The 16,522-nt window shown below is 51.6% G+C and overlaps 1 protein-coding gene across 1 annotated transcript in view; it reads left to right on the top strand.

Annotated features, from left to right (window-relative positions):
• The first annotated feature begins 2,192 nt into the window (after positions 1-2,192).
• The window catches only part of SH3PXD2B (SH3 and PX domains 2B), a 116,634-nt gene continuing 102,304 nt past the window's right edge, over positions 2,193-16,522 (top strand). The window contains exon 1 of the mRNA XM_043488887.1: positions 2,193-2,412. Coding sequence (XP_043344822.1) covers positions 2,338-2,412 — 75 coding nt within the window. The 5' untranslated portion in view covers positions 2,193-2,337. The remainder of the gene's footprint in view (positions 2,413-16,522) is intronic.

The raw sequence follows: 16,522 nt of genomic DNA, 5'->3' as shown, positions 1-16,522 counted from the left end.
AGTATGCTTACAAAGGGTTCAAATGGTAAATTTCATGTCATGTGTATTTCAGTACAATAGAAGAAAAAGGAAAGGTGGGCATGGAAGGATGCAGGCATTGTATCTCTGCTACAGGCAGGTAGGGGGAAGGTGTGTCTCCTCCAGCTAGGCCTGCCTCAGCGGACGAGGGGAACACACTCAGGAGGACCGGCTTCACTGCAGAGGGTGTGACTGAGGACAGGTCTCATTGCCTTTCTGGGAAAACCGAGGAAGCAGGCTGATTCACAGACTTCCTCTAGCGTCTGCCCTCCACGGTTCTGCCTTATTAGGAAGGCTTGGCTCATGCACACGATGAGGCAAAAGGCACCAAAAAGCCAAGCCTTCCAGCCACTGGACATTTCCATGTCCTTTGACTTGTAATTATGATTCAGAAGAAGGTGCCTTACACGAGTTACATCAATGAGGGTCCCACAAAACAAATGTCACCCACAAACTGGGTTACAGCAGAAAGTTTATTGAAGAGTCTATTTACAAAGTTGTGGGCAGGGCTTGGAGAGTCAAAGGAGAAGGGTGCAGTATAGGCAGGACTGTCACCACCCGTGGAGGGAACGCTGAGAGAGCCGGTAGGGGAAGGTGGCTTTGGGTAAGGACAACCCAGCAGGAAGAAAGTTTGGGAAGTGAATGCCCATACCTCTCTCTCCTTCTGCCCTCAGTCTCTTGCCCCCTATTCACCCAGCCCAACACGAAGCCAAAGGACAGGGAACCCATCAGTGAAATCCATACCAGTCAGCCTCCAGGGCCAGAGCAGGGTGGTAAAACCTGGCAAGAAACTTAGAGAGGCAAGGGGTGGCACAGAGCTAAAGGGAATCTATACTGAAATCTCTAGGGGCCTGGCCAGGGCTGCTGAGAAGCATCCTCTCTGAATGACCCCCACCCACTTTCAAAGGCTGACCTTGGACCCAGGGTGGTAAGGAGCCCTGGGTTCTCACAGGCCTGGAAGGGAGCTGTGTGGTTTTTTGGACCTGCTTACTACTCACTATATGAGAACATTGGCCAGGAGCCTGAACCTCCTATCCTTGCACTGTGTAAGCTCATTCAGACAGTCTGTTCAGTCAACATCTCCTGAAAATGACTCAGAGCGGAGCCAGGCCTGGGAGGCACTGGATAAAGAAATGTGGAGCGGCCCCAGGCACCCTCAGCTTCAACCTGTGAACTGTGCCTAGTGCTGGCCAGTGACAGGGTCTCTCCCTCAGCTCTGAGACTCCAGAGGTTGCTCTCATTTGCCTTCTCGGAGCCTGAGTGCTAAGTCTTTCAGTCCTGTCAGACTCTTTGCAATCCTATGGACTGTAGCATCCCAGGCTCCTCTGTCCATGGGCTTTTCCAGGCAAGAATACTGGAGTGGGTTGCCATTTCCTCCTCCAGGGGATTTTCCCCACTCAGGGATGGAACCCGAGTCCACTAGTACACCTGAAAGCCCACCTCCTCCGTAATATGAGTCAGCCACCTTTTCCCCCCACAGTCGGCCTGAGAATTCAAAGAGAAATTATTTTTTACAAAACAGGAGGCGCTGGGCCAGGCATGGAGTAAGTGCTCCAAATTTGGGAATCAGTGTCCTTGTTAACAAGCACCCACTGCGCCTCCCTTATTCACCACCCTCTTGCCCGGTTTTGCTGCTGTTATTGTCCTTATACCACACTTGTATGTTGGGGTGGGGGGCTCTTTTCTGGCTCCTCCTTCAATACCCATGGCTTTGGGCTGAGTTGACAATTGCCAATATTTATAGTGCCACTGACATGCGCTTAATCCTGAAGATAGCCCCGCTTACAAGGCAGCAGTACTAGGCCCATTTTATAGATGAAGAAATTGAGCCCAGAGAGGTTAAGCCCCTTGCCCAAGGTCACAGAGTCGAATAGCAGCAGAGTCCGGCCCTCAAATCCGGCGCCAGACCGCGGCCACCACAAGGGTTGAGGGAGGGAACGAAGCCACCAGTCAATCATGATCGCAGGGCGGACGCGCGCCCGTCCCCTCCCCCGACCGCGGGGGCGCAGGCCGGGACAAAGGCCCCGCGGCGGCCGGACGTCGGCCAGCCGGGTCCGCGCGGGGGGCGGGAGCAGGGGGCCGGGCCCTTTAAGCGGGGCGGGCCGGCGGCGGGACGGGGGCGGGACGGGGGCGGGACGGGGGCGGGCGGCGGCGGCGGCGGTGGCCCGGCCGGAGGGCGCGCGGAGCGAAGGGCGGCGGCGGCGGCGGCAGCTCGCGCTCGGCCCGGGCTCCTGATCACGCCCGGCCCCTGGTTCCCGGCCCGCGGCGGCGCGCCCCTGCATCCCCCGCGCCCGACCCCGGCCCCGCGGAGGAGCGGCCATGCCGCCGCGGCGCAGCATCGTGGAGGTGAAGGTGCTGGACGTGCAGAAGCGGCGGGTGCCCAACAAGCATTATGTGAGTGCCGCGCGGCCCCACGCCCCCTTGAGCCCGGGCCCCGTCGGGGGCGGCCGGGAGCCCCCCGGCTCTGAAAACTTCTGCCTCCTGCTCTTTCTCCCCCACCGCCCCTGCGCTCCCCCGCCGCCCTGCTGCTGCGCGGCCCGGGTCTCTCCCGGCTCCTCCCTCTCCCCCTCCCCCTCCTCCCTTTCGCTCTGTTCAGCTCCTCCACCCTGTCTTCGGGCATCGCCCCTCGTCGCCTCTTTGCGTGCCATCTCCCCCTTTCCCTCTCGCTCTGGTCCCCCCCAGTCCCTTCCTTCCCATCCATGGAAAAGTCTGGCCCCAGCTGGTGTAGGGAACGAGAGGCTGAGAGAGAGGCGCCTGTTCTCAGGCCGCCCGCCCTGTCCCTCCTTGTCCGGAGGCGCTCAGACCCGCAGTGCCCAGCCACAGGTAGCCCCGCCGGGGACCGCCAGGTTGGCCCCGTCCTTCTGGAAGAGGCAGCCTGAAATCTCTGAGAATGGATCCTTTCAGTGCCTGCACCATGAAAACGTTTTTTTGTTTTTTGGGGTTTTTTGGGCCCCTTCTCTCCAATAACTTCTGTTTTAAAATGTATGAAAGTTTTTTCCTGGTATCTCCCTGACAAAATGAGAACTTGTTTAGAGCTGGCGAGGACTTGAGAAAATGGGCCAGTGGCCTCATTTTGCAGATGGGAAGGCTGAGACTCTGGGAGGCATTGGGTTCTGGAACAAGGCTGAGCTGGGTTTGGTTTTTCCCTGCTTCTGGAAGATGTGCCTGGGGTAGACGGTGACCACCCCCACCCCCACCCCCACCCCCCCGAGATGGGAATGGGTTCCCTCACCAGCCTAGGAGCTCAATCTGTGGGTTCAGAGGGCCCTCGGAGGGCCTCAAGGGTTCTAGTTAGGGGGCTAGTGGAGCTGGGGGGCGTTGGGCCCCGGTGAGGCCCTGGGGAGGCCTCTCTGCAGGAGGGAAGGGGGCTGTGGTGTCTCTGGTGGTGAGAAGGGGGCAGTGGCAGCGCCTAGCTGCAGAGAAGTTAACCAGGAAGGGAAAAAAGAGCAAGAGGGAGGGAAAAAAAATCCTAACAAAGAAGTGTAGAACAATAAAGAGCAAGGGGCGTTGGCTGGCTAAATTCAGCTCCTTGATATCTCTGCAAGTCCTCTTTGGGTCTCTTTTCTTAAGAGGCTCCTTCTTTTTTTTTTTTTTTTTTTTTTTGAGGCTCTTTCTTTTAAGACAGATCTACATGCCCTCCACGGATAGTCTACACAATTCTGAAAGGAGATAGCCCAGAATCCACTCTGCACTCCCTATGAGAAAGGGTGTGCTGTGTGAGCCTGTATTGTTATTGGCTGGGCAGCCAGTTATTCAAGCCTTAGCCAGGCGGTGGGAAGCTATTTCCTGGACCTGTGGCATCTTTAAATAGAGTGAAGTTTCCCTTGATTCCAAAGCTAGGTTAAATTGTCTTTTTTTTAATTCCTTTTTTTTTTTTTAAACTGTTTCAAATGCTGCCAAGTCTTGGTTTCTTGTTTGAGCTTGTTGACTGTGTAACTGTGTTGCCTTTCTGGTATAAAGACAGTTTTTACCAATTTGGCAACAGGAGGAAGTCTGAAAGTCCCCATGCTGCCTTCCCCCAGATCTGTGAGCCTGGAACACCAGAATACACACAGCCACCAAGAACTGGGCATCATCGTCCACTCTCCTGTCCTCCCCTATCACATCAGGTGCAGGTTCTTAATTAAGCCTACTTGACGGATGAGAAGACTAAGGCTCAGAAAGGTGAGGGCCTATGCCTGAGGTCACAACCAAGGCAGAGCAGGAATGTCAGCCCAAGTCTATTCAACACCTGGAAGTGTTTTCCACCACACCACACCATTTTGCAGATTTCATGCCCCATAGTTTCCCTAAGCAGACTCCCCTCAAACACTAGGAAATCTGCCATCATTTGTGATCACTCTGAGGCTTCTCATTCTCTGCTTAGATCCATCCCTGCCAGTTTTTCGGAGGTTGTGCAGCTCTGAAGGTCATCTTTCTTAGCCTTCAACCACTTTTTGGGGGCCCCTTCAGATAAATCTCTACATATTAACATGGATTTCGGGTTAAATCTTGGCATCACAACTTGCTAGCTGTGTGACCTTGGTTTCCTCATCTATGAAATGGGGGTAATGGTGCCCACTTCTTAGGGGAGAGACCTTGTGACTGGCAGGGCTGACATTCCATAACTGCTAGCCGCCCGCCTCCCTGCCCCGTGGTATCCATGTCACTCTGGCTGGGAACGTGCCGATGTCATGTGAGGAGGGTTTCACCGAGAATTTGTTTTTCTGCATGTGGGTTTAGTCACTCTTGCGATTCAAAAGGGCCCCCTCCCTCCCAGCCAGGCTTTTGGGTTCATCAGATGAAGAGGGGCAGCAGGTTGAACAGAAGCCTGAGTCATCCACGGGAACAGAGAAAATTAAGTGCCTTGATGGCAAGAAACCCACCAGAAACTGCCAGTGATCCCCACTCATGTTCTCAGGTCATACCTGCCTCCGCCCCTCTGGAAGAACTGGGGTGGAAGTAGCTATTGGCTGAACCTGAACGTTTTCCCCGCTAGTACCCTCTCATCTGAAGTTGGCCCAGCCTCTCTGGAGAGAGACCGTGGGCAGGGGAGTGGGATAGCCGTGGGCTCCGCCGCTTCGGGCCGTGTGACCTTGAGCTGGTTTACCTCTGTGCACCTCTCTGAGCCCCACCATCTATGTCTGCAAATGGTAGATACTGCTTTCCTCTAGAGCAGAGTTTCTGAACCTTTGCACTATCGATATTTGGGGCCAGATCATTCTTTGTTGTTGCGGGCTGGTCCTGTGTATTGTAGGATGTTCAGCAGCACCTCTAATTTCTACCCCCTAGTTGCCTGTAGCATCCCCCTCCCTAATTATAACAACCAAAAATGTCCCCACACGTGTCCCCCAACCTCTAACCCCCTGCCCCAACCACTCCATGAGAATATACAAGTCAGTTAGGGTTCCCCACCACCTGCTGCTCCCCATTTGTAGCTGCTTTGGTCTCCACTGCTCATAGCTCGGTTGCCTGAAAAAGAAAAACTCATAGGTGCTGTAGATCTCCAACTGCACCTGGAGGTTAGGGCTGCCCGCCAGGACTAGGCTGCTTGTTCCACCTGAAATGGCATCTTCTCCATGATCAAGGTGGCATCTTTACCAGGCCTGGTCCCAGGCACCTTCACCTTGTGGGCAGAGACATCATCACTGGGCCCAAGGGCAGAGTCGTAGGCCACATTTGGAGAATTCAGGGACAGACGTTCCCAGGGCCCCTGAGATCCCAGTGGGTGAGTAGGGATCATTGTTGACAATAGTATCAACAGTTTTATCTTTTGGAGAGGACTTCCCTGGAGCCACTGCCCTCTGGCTCTGGGCCTTTCTCTGCTGGCCTTTATCCAGGCTTTCTGAATGAATGGAAAGGGGGCTTTCACGTGACACCCTGGAGACCCTCCCAGCTAGATTATCTTCCAGCTTGAGGGGAGAAGGATGTGCTCCCTGTAGGTTTTGCAGGTTTTATTTGAATTGCCCCAGTCCCAGCACTGGAGAGGGATGTACAGAAGCCTTGGGGTTAGGAAAAAAGTCTCAGTTAGCAGGGGCCAGGAGACACTGGCTTGCTTTGTCTTGAGATCTTTAGATGTTACGAAGAACAAGATGCTAGGAATAGTTATAGAAGCAATAATCTTCACAGCTGAAATTTAATCTGTTGTTGTGAGCCAGGCAGTAGATGAGCTATCTGTGTACATATTTAGTCATCACAGTGGTCCTTTTAAATAAGTAGTTTTCCATTATACTAATACATAATTTTAAATATACAGATACATAGAATAAGTTAAATATCTCTCTCCCATCCAGCTGTCAGATCTCTACATTTTGCCATATTCAAGTCATTTTTATTTTTTAAGAAATAAAATATTGCAGCTGCAAAGCCCCCTGTGCGTTCATCCCAACAAGTTCCCCTACAAAACAAAACACAGTATCCTACATTTGGTGCTTGTCATTCCCATGCACATTTTAAAAATAACCAACAGACATGATTTTTTTAATTCACTAGCTTTATTGAGGTTTGATTTACATACCGTAAATTCAACCATTGTAAGTATACGGTTGGCTTATTTTTTAAAGAAATGTATAGAGCTGTGCAGCCATCATCTCAATCCAGCCTTATCACGTCTCCATCACCCCGAGAAAGATCCCTTGTGCCCTGTGGCAATCACTCCCCTTGCCACCGAGGCCCCACGTACCTTTTAATGTTCTTACCTTTTCAACACTCCCCAGGATCTTACATGGAAAGTTTTGAAACTGTACAAAAACATACTTTTGAGATCTATGTTGGTATAGGGAGCTCCAGTTCATTTCAACTGCTGCTTCATATTCCATTTATGAATACGTCTGTGCTGGTTCATGCTCCTGGGGAAGACTCCCAGAATGCTGGCTTTCAGTGGCTTTGCGCACACAGCTCAGTCGGTCAGACCCCGGCTCAGACCCGGCTTCCGGGTCCTGGGCTTCGTGCATTTTCTCGTGTGCACTCGGTGTCCCTGGGAGCCGTGTCTGTGCATCACTCTGCCCTGCGTCCTTGCTGACACTCTGAATTGTCAGACTTCTTGTTGTTGTGTAGTTGCTGAGTCGTGTCCGACCTTTGTGACCCCGTGGACTGCAGCATGCCAGGGTTCTGTGTCCTTCACTATCCCCTGGAGTTTGCGCAGATTCCTGTCCATTGAGTCGGTGATGCTATCTAATCATCTCATCCTCTGCTGCCCGCTTTTCCTCCTGCCCTCAATCTTTCCCAGCATCAGGGTCTTTTTCAGTGAGTCAGCTTTTGGAATCAGGTGGCCAAAGTATTGGAGTTTCAGCTTCAGCATCAGTCCTTCCAATGAATATTCAGGGTTGATTTCCTTTAGGATTGACTGGTTTGATCTCCTTACCATCCAAGGGACTCTCAAGAGTCTTCTCCAGCACCGCGATTCAAAAACATCAGTTTGGTGCTCAGCCTTTATGGTCCAACTCTCACATCCCCTACATGACTACTGAAAAAACCATAGCTTTGACTTTTTAGTGGGTACAGAAGAGTATCTCATGGCAGTGTTTGTTTGCATTTCCCTGCTCGCTAGTAAAGTTAAGCATCTTTTCACACCTTTCTCAGCCATTTGAGTTTCCTCTTCTGTGAATCTGCTTGTTTTATCTTTTGTCCCCTTTTTAGTATATTGAGTTATATATTGGTTTTCTATTAATTTATAGGATTTACTTATACACTTGGGATCCTGGTCCTTCAGATAGTTACATTAGTGTTCCTGTTTTCCCCTTGAGACCAGAGGTTCAGAGTGCTACAGGCACATACCTGAGGTCCCGCAGCAAAGCCTGGAAGGGTGGAGATTGATGTATATGCACTCAGCAGCCGTGTGATCCCACCCCTGAACCCAGTGACCTTGGGTGGATCATTTAAGCCTCTAGGCGCCAGCTTCTGCATCCTGGCCTTTCCTCATCTCACTGTCTGCCTAGCCTGGGTTGACGAAGCACAGGCTGCCGCCAGCCCTTAGTCATTCTCACCCCAGAAAAGCTCTGGGTTGATTGTGCCCCTGGAGTGACGGGTTGGCAGACTCTGTGCTCCTAGCTTTGAGACCTCCCTCCTCACTTGCCAGGCTGGAAGAGCTGAGGGTCTCTCCTCTGAGCAGCTGACTTTTGCAGGATGGATCATGCCCATATGAGGCATCATCAGCATTCTTGTTTCAGTCTATGGGAGGCCACTGGCTGGCAGGCTCAGTGGTCTGGAACGGACTGTGAATCTGCTGCCCAAATTAGGTACATTCTGTTTTCCAGCCTCCCCCACCTCTCCCCCCAGACATCCTGGCACCCCATTTTGCAGAAACATGCAGGGCGGGCCAACAAACTTGAGTGAGAAGAACTTGGGCGTCAGAGACAAACATTTCTGGCTTCAAATTCTGCATGGTCTCGGGTGACTCACTCAGCCCCGAGCCTTAGTTTCTGTATCTGTAAAATGAGGACAGTGTCACCCTTCTAGGATGATTGTGTACTTGTTTAGATAATGCACGCACTCGATCCGTTCTCCTTCCCTCCTGCTGAGGGATGAATGCCACCTCCTAGCGTCTTTCTTATGGATGCACCATTGCTTCGTGAAGGAAGGACCTGGCTCTGAGCTCTCTTCACGAGCCCCTAACCTGGGTGACCTCGCACAGTGGCTCCCCGGGGGCCTGTAAAATAGGAGCAGTAATAGTGCTTACCTCCAGGGACGTGGTACTGCTCACATACTGCTGAGCCTGATGCCTCCTGTAGAAAAGGCACCCAACCATTGGCCATCACGCCTAATACTAGGCGTGAAAACTAATGTTAATGATAGTAATTGCCGTGGCCCACCTCTCTGCCTGTCTCCCTCCTGCTGCCCCGGGGGCCTGCCGAGTGTTTTCTCTGTGCAAGGTGCTGCCCTGGGAGAGGCCCACGAGCAAGGCAGAGCCCACCTGCCTTCCGTGTAGGTGGGTTCTGCTCCCTGTCTATGTCCACAGAGTTAATACCCTCAGCAGACGTTAAGGCCCCTCGGGTAGGTTGGTTGGTTGGTTGGTTGGTTGGTTGTTTGGTTTCAATGGCCGTTGACCTTGTCAGCCATGCTGTGCCATCCTGTTCGCTCTGGTCCATGGTTGCAAGGAGCCAGGCCCCTCACCCCACCTGCCAGGTCATCCTCAGCCTGCCAGTCTTATACTCCAGACTCCTGCACTTGTCTGACGATCCAAGGGGGTGAGACTATCATATCTTCATATTTACTTAAATGTCACTTTAGTTCAGACTCTGAATCAGTGCCATTCCTTGCTTCTGGTAAGCAAAGAAAGTGCACCAAATGGCTTGGGTTCAAATCCCAGCCCTGCCACCTATGGACAGTGTGACTTCAGACAAATTACTTACCTTTTCTGCACCTCATCTCTGTTTCCTCATCTGTAAAGTGGGAATAATAATGGTAGCTCCAATTTCATTGGGCTGATGTGAGGACTAAATGGTCCTGGCACACAGTAAGGGCTTAATAGCTATGAGCTATATTAGGAATGTACAAATTTAGTATCATTTATGATAGTAAAAGTTGGAAACCACTTAAACACCCATCAGTAGAGAATAAGATAAAACATACCATGACCACGAGCTACAAAGAGCTAGAATACCATCAAGATGGCAAAAATGTGTTCCATCTTCTCTCATGGGAATGTAAAATAGTAAAAGCAGGTGGCAAAACCAGTGGCAAAACCACAAGCTCAGACTGATTCCCACCTGGTTACGAATGAAAGCTGAAAATATGTGTCGGTGAAAGCACAGAAGTGTAGCTGATGAAATATATGTCACTTTCTTTTTGCTCATCTGTGCATTTCTGTTTTCCAAATGTTCTGCGGAGAACCCATATTCCTGTTTTTAGTTAAAAATTAAAAAACGGCAAATGCTCATTTTAAAAGAGCAGCAGCGCCAGGCCACGGCGGCTCCAGCCAGGTTCCCGCCCCCCGCCCCCCGCCCCCCTGTCCTGTCCTGAAGCTGCAGAATCTCCAGCTCCTCCAAGAGCCTGTACTCTCCAGACAGATTCTAGCCTCCAAGACTCTCCCCAACTCATGCCGCAGAGTCGGGGCTCTGCATGTGGCTTTCCAGTCCTTGAGCCCAGGAAGTGGCAAGAGATGAGTTCACGGTTCCAGGAGGGAAGAAAATCCAGAGCAGATGCTTTTGTGGGTGAAATGCTCCTTGCTCAGGGGCCAGGCTCTCTCCCCACTGAGGGGCCTGGGGTCTCCCACCAGTCGGCCAGTGGGGGGGAGCTAGTGCAGCTCCTCAGGGACTCTTATATCCGTAGCGCTTATATCAGAATGGGTTGGCAAGACTTACAGGCTGGAGTTCTAGGGTCTGCACCATAAGGTCGTAGGGGCACCAGGAAGGTCATTCAGGTTTAGAGGTGTGCCCCCACACCCCACTCCCCTGGACGGATCGTCCATTGGCTTGTCACCCAACTGGAGGTGCACAGGCCTCAACACACAGCAGACTCATCACACCGCCAGAAATACCTAGCGGACTATTCCATGCATGGACACTCATATCCTGTTGCAAGTCGTGCATGCTTTTTCCCTTGAAGAGAGAGCTCTGGGAAGGCGAAAGGTCTTCCTTGGTGGTGTGACTCAGTTTTCTTCTTCCCCTGGGAGGCCAGGGTCAGCTGCAGGTATTGCTGTTATGAGACAGGCGGCCGCAGGCTGAGCATCTGTCAGCCTGGTGGGCGCCCGTCGTGAGGCGTGAGCGCCTGGCCCCAGCAAGGAGGCCTCTTCAGGAGGCCGTGTGGTTGGAAGGGCGCGCGTGGTGTCTGCGCCGAGACTGGGCTCGGGGCTGGTTCTGTTCTTCACTCACTCTGGGACCTGAGCCTTCTCCTCTGGGAAATGGGCGGCTTTGGTGGGGAAATGAAATGAGCTTTTGTGCAGAGTGCCTGAGGGTGCTGCTGGGGCGGCTGTACCTTGGTGCTTCCAGGCCCGAGGTCTTGCCCAGAAACTGGGGCCCTGGGGCCCCTCTCACAGAGCCCTTGTCAGTGGGGTCACCCAGACCAGGGTGGAGCTGGTATCCCTGCCCTCTGCTGCTTCGTGGGGACTGGCTGATGGGGTAGACAGGAGGCCTGGGGTCTCCCACCAGTCAGCCTGTGGGGGAGTTGGTGCAGCTCCTCAGGGACTCCATCGGGAGCCTGCAGGCCCGAGCTTTGCGGGAAGCATCCTCCTTTTGCCCCATTTTCCAAACTACAGGTGTTCTCTCCTTATCTTTGCTGGCCCAGGTGCAGACCTGCAGACAGGAGATGAACCCAAGCCTGGGACCTTTTTCTTGTAGCAAAGGGACAGGGGCCTAGAGGTGCATCTACTGTGTATGTGTGTTTAGCGGGTGAGGAGGCAGACCTCTCCTGCCAGCTTTTGCAGGCCTTGCTCCAGCTGTCCCAGAGCTTAGGGCTGCCAAATTTACCAAAGAAAATACAGGATGCCTGGGGAAATTTGAATTTCAGATAAAAATGCAATATTTGGGACATACTTATACTAAAAAGTCATTCATTATTTATTTGAAATTCAAATTTCCCTGGGCATCTTGTGCTTGATCTGGCGAGACTGCTAAAACTACCACTTTCAGTAAGACAACTCAAGAAATCTTCATACTTTGTGATACTGACAGTTCTTAAGAATTCACTGAACATAGGTAAATCCCTTCAGGGGGCAGGCACTTTTGAGCAGAGAGATGATACCCAGATGTGCAAAGTGGGGATCTAGACCTCAAGGAGGTCAGTGTCCTAAGAGATAGATAGATGGCATTTGAGGACCAGTCTGGCACTGGGGAATGAACAGGGGCCTGTGCCCTTGGACTCCGGGACGCTGGACTTGGAGAAGGCAGCACAGTACCCAAGGTCGCTCAGATGGCACAGGAGTGACGCTGCCGAGTGGAGAAGGGTAAAGGGGCTTCGGGCAGAGAGCAGGACCAGGAAGCTGCAGCCCTGGCATCGGGCGTGTCTGAGAAAAGCAGGAGAGGCTGGAGTGATGGAGCTGGAGCTTGATGGGTGGCTGGGGTCCCCGAGGGCCTGGGGGCTTCTGACTGAGCCAAAAACCACAAAAGAATAAGAGCAAAGGGGACTCCCTGACAGTCCAATGGTTACGGCTCCACCCTATTGCTGCCGGGGGCCTGAGTTCAATCCCTGGTTGGGGAACTAAATTCCCACAAGCCGCTTGGCACAGCCCAAATAAATAAACATAGACTTTACCTTCAAGAAGGCCATGCCCCCTCCTCTCCCTGCCCCCTCCTCCCAACACACACACAGCCAGTGCTCAGAATCAGAGATGTCCCAAATGAAAGTTGCTGGAGAGGTCAGGAGTGGCCGGGACTCAGGGACACTCCCCCGGCCTGATGGGTGGGGACACTCGTTTCACAGGAGGATGGAAGGGGCAGACACAGAACACACCCGGGAGGCTAGAGGGAGAGAACGCTGTCCACAGGCGGACTGTGCAGACAGTAAAGGTGCAGTTAGAGAAGGAGGGAGGGGTGGGAAACATCAGAGGGGCCTGTGAAAGCCGGCAGGGCTTCCCTGGTGGCTCAGCAGGAGACGTGACAGAGGTTTGATCTTTGGGTCGGGAAGGTCCTCTGGAGATGGGGATGCAACCCACTCCAGTATTCTTGCCTGGAGAATCCCCTGGACAGGGGAGCCTGGCGGGCTACAGTCCATGGGGTCACAGGTCGGACATGACTTAGCCACTAAACCACCACCACCACCACCATGAATTCTGAAATTTGGGAGGGATTAAATAACTCTGGATTTGTTTGGTTCTCAAGACTTAATGATCATTTACTGTTATTATCATTGAACAGCTTTCATTTACTCGAGTGCTTATTATATGCTTAAAAGCTTTTCATGCTTTATGTCATAGAATCTGAGCAGCAGTTCTGTGACGTAAGGAGTATTACTCAGGATTCTTGGGTAGCAAGTGACAGAAATGAACCTAGCTAACTTAAACCAGAGGAGATGTAGTGGACAAATGGCTCCGGCAGAACTGGCTTAGCCCGCAGTCACGGAAAGGACCTGGCCAGCTGGAGCCATCCAGGGAGTTGAAGCTGCCAGCGGGCATCGGAGCATCACCAGGAGCAGGCACCTGCTCCACCCCTCAGCCCTGTGGCCGCTCAGGAGTCTAGTTCCAGGGAGAGAGAAACTGATTGGCTGAGCCGGATCACCTGACCCTCCTTTGGTTAGGCAAGGGCGAGGAACTGTGATAGACAGTCCCAGTGAAATCGCCAGTAGTTGTTGTAGGGGACTTGGGGTGCTGTGTCGCTGGAAGAAGTGGGGCAGGGTGCCTGAATAGGCGGAAACAATAGATGTCTGCTACACAGGTACTGTTCCTAGCCCATTTCACAAATGTGGGAACTGAGGCTTAGATGAAGTCCTTTGCCCAGAGTCACACTTGGCTCTGCCGCCTGTCATTGAATGTAAAGAATGGAACCTTCAACTCGCCACCACCTGCACCCCTCAGACTTGCCTTTAAAGTACCTAAGGATAGGATTTTCTGTTCTGCTTAATGAGGCAGAATTGCAGGGACCCCCCTGCCTGCTCCACTGACAAAGAAAGCCAGAAACCCACACGGAGGCGTCACCGTTTCCTCCTTCCCGGCCAAGGTGTGAATCAGCAGCCGGTGGCGCTGGGCCATCCTTGGCTGCCAGTCAGTTGCACAGATGTGCTTTATTGTCTGCCCTGGGCCAGGCCTGGCCCCACGCCAGAGAGGCTGCGATGACCGGGCAGCCTTTGTCCTCCCCGAGGTCACCATCTGTTTAGAATGTGTCACTATGGTGTAAGGGCTGTGGTGGGGCCTGCTATAGGGCCGTGGGGACAGGGCAAGAGTCTGAAGCCTGGCTTGCCCATGCCCTGCTAGGACAGAGAGGTGGCATTCTGAGCTGGGGTCCACAGGAAATGGGTGTTCCAGGACAAGGAGAGCCAACTAGCAGAGTTCTTAATATGGGTAGAATTTGGAGCATCCTTGAACTTTGAAGTGGGAGGAGTACATCTTTATCATCAATAACCTCCAATAGCAATTTAGCATTGCCTTCTTTTATGAAGACAGCAACCCTTGGATATTTACTAATGCCTGTGACTTTGTCACAGGTGGAAATTCACAGGTATTTTCACATCACTTTACAGTTGTTGCATGGATCCCAGTAGATCATTTACACTTACCACTGCTTCAGAATCACAATGCTCTTTGACCTACTGCTGGATTTTGTTACTTATTGCATTAATAAAGTGTGTGTCTATTCATTATCTTTTGAAACATTTTTATTCAGTATTAGTTTCATTTGGAATGTTACATCTTTATTCATTTTTAAGTTATTTTGAGAAGGGGACCATGGATACCATCAGATTGCCAAGGGGCTCCATGGCATGTATACTCAAAAAGATGAAAGACTTCTGGGTAGAAGTTTCAGAGTTTGGGCTTGGAACTCAGGCGTCAATTTGACCTGGCCCTGCTAGTGACTGGCTGAGTGTATGACCTTCGTAAGTGACTTGACTTCTTTGTGCCTCAGGTTTTTCATCTGTAAAATGAGGGTAAGAATAGTACCTACTGTGGGTAATTTCCTGTAAAGGGTTTAGAGCAGTGCCTAGGACATAAAATACTGAATAGTTACCTGTTAGTATTATATTTATCATCTTTATCATTCCCTAACGAATGATATGCATTTTTAATAAGCAGCTTTGGACTATGTGACATGGGTGGTCTAGAATGCCCACACCTTGAGAAACATTTTCTAAATGGACTCACCGCCCCCCCAAAGACTTAAAAGCAATATTCCCTGAAGATTTATGTATTCGGATATTTAACAGTGTGGTGATTAAAATGATATTGAAAATAATATCAGTGCTTATCAGAGGCATGATTAAATAAATGGACTACTGAAGATCCTTCAAAATTTTTTCTCAAAGAATTTTTGATGAAATAGGGACTCACTCACCATGTAACACAAGTGAAAAAGATCATATATACAATGTGATCTTAATTTCATAAACTAATGTACAGAAAAAGGATCTAGGAAGAAATATGCCCAAAGCTTCATCTCTGGTGGTAGAAACGTACATGCGTGTTAAGACCTCAGACTCTGCCATCAGACTTCATTACCAGCTGGATGGAACAGGTTACTTCACATACTGGATCTTACTTTCCGCCACTGCTGAGTGGAAACAGTAATACAGTGTAGCCTCGTAGGAAACACATTGGAGACCATTGGTGGTTGTGAGCAATTACATTGTTTTACATTGGGCTTCCCTGGTGGCTCAGAGGTTAAAGCGTCTGTCTGCAATGCGGGAGACCCAGGTTCGATCCCTGGGTTGGGAAGATTCCCTGGAGAAGGAAATGGCAACCCACTCCAGTATTCTTGCCTGGAGAATCCCATGGATGGAGGAGCCTGGTAGGCTACAGTCCACGTGGTCGCAAAGAGTCGGACACAACTGAGTGACTTCACTCACTCACTCACTCACTTTGTATTATATTTTTATGTATTATCCCAGGTTTCTCTAGAGGGGAGAGGATTGGGTAGGACCACAGAGTCAGGAAAGCGTCCTGAAGGGAGGAGAAGGCGGGACCCTGCTTCCCCTGCTCTTTTTTTCTGCCTCATAGACTTGTATATGAAGCCCCAGAAGCTGGTGGGAAAGTCCACATCGGGGCTCACACCAAGGCTAGGAGGAATGGTCTGCTGGGGGAGGAGGCCGGCAGGGCACAGTACAGGGGTGGCCACGGAACCCACAGAGGCTGACCTTTGGGAACCACATGCAGGTTCCTGCAGGAGGAGGGGCTCCTTGGATGGGCACAGTTTGGTCCCCACTTCCGCAGCCTCCCCTCCTCCATCTGGTGTGAGAATCCCTCATCCTCCTCTGATACCCCTGCTAGATGGCTGTGCGCAGGGTGTGAGGGCTCAGTCCCTCTGCATGCTCACCTGTGCCTTTTCTCCCTCCTGCCCTCAGGCCCCGTGGGATAGGAAGTGAACCACACTTTCTTGGAGGGGCAGATGTTTGGGGAGTATCCTGGAGCACCTTAGTTGGCCTGTGTCTGCCTGTCACCCAGCCAGGGCCTTCAGCTGCGGTGCTTCCTCGTGGACCAAGCCCGTCCCAGTGCTCACACACTGGGTCTGCTGCTCTTAACTTGTCTCCTCTCCGCTAGGCCCTGAGTCCCTCGCAGTCCAGGACCTGACCCAGAACAAATCAGTTCTTGTTCTTTCAGTGAACCCTCTTAGTCCCATGATTCTAGGGTGATGGCCCCTGATGGCATCCTTCAACTGAGACAGAGCCAGACGCTTCATGTTTGGCCCGCTCCTGCCACCAGACCGAGCATTGTGCCGTAGTGGATAAGCCACAGGCTTCGGAGGCAGCCAGGCCTGGGTGTAAATCCTGTCTTTGTTACTTTCTATCTGTGCAGTTTAGGGTTTGTTACTTAACCTCTCAGAACCTCAGTATCATCTTCATCTTTAAATAGAGGAGTCATACCAGTAAGTGACACATAATAAACCCTCAAGAGGAAAGTAACTAATTCTCAGTCTAGTCCAGTGGACACAGATGGAATACTCTA

Source organism: Cervus canadensis, chromosome 16, assembly GCF_019320065.1.
Source record: "Cervus canadensis isolate Bull #8, Minnesota chromosome 16, ASM1932006v1, whole genome shotgun sequence".
Taxonomy (NCBI): Eukaryota; Metazoa; Chordata; class Mammalia; order Artiodactyla; family Cervidae; genus Cervus; species Cervus canadensis.
This window is presented reverse-complemented; position numbering and strand designations above follow the sequence as displayed.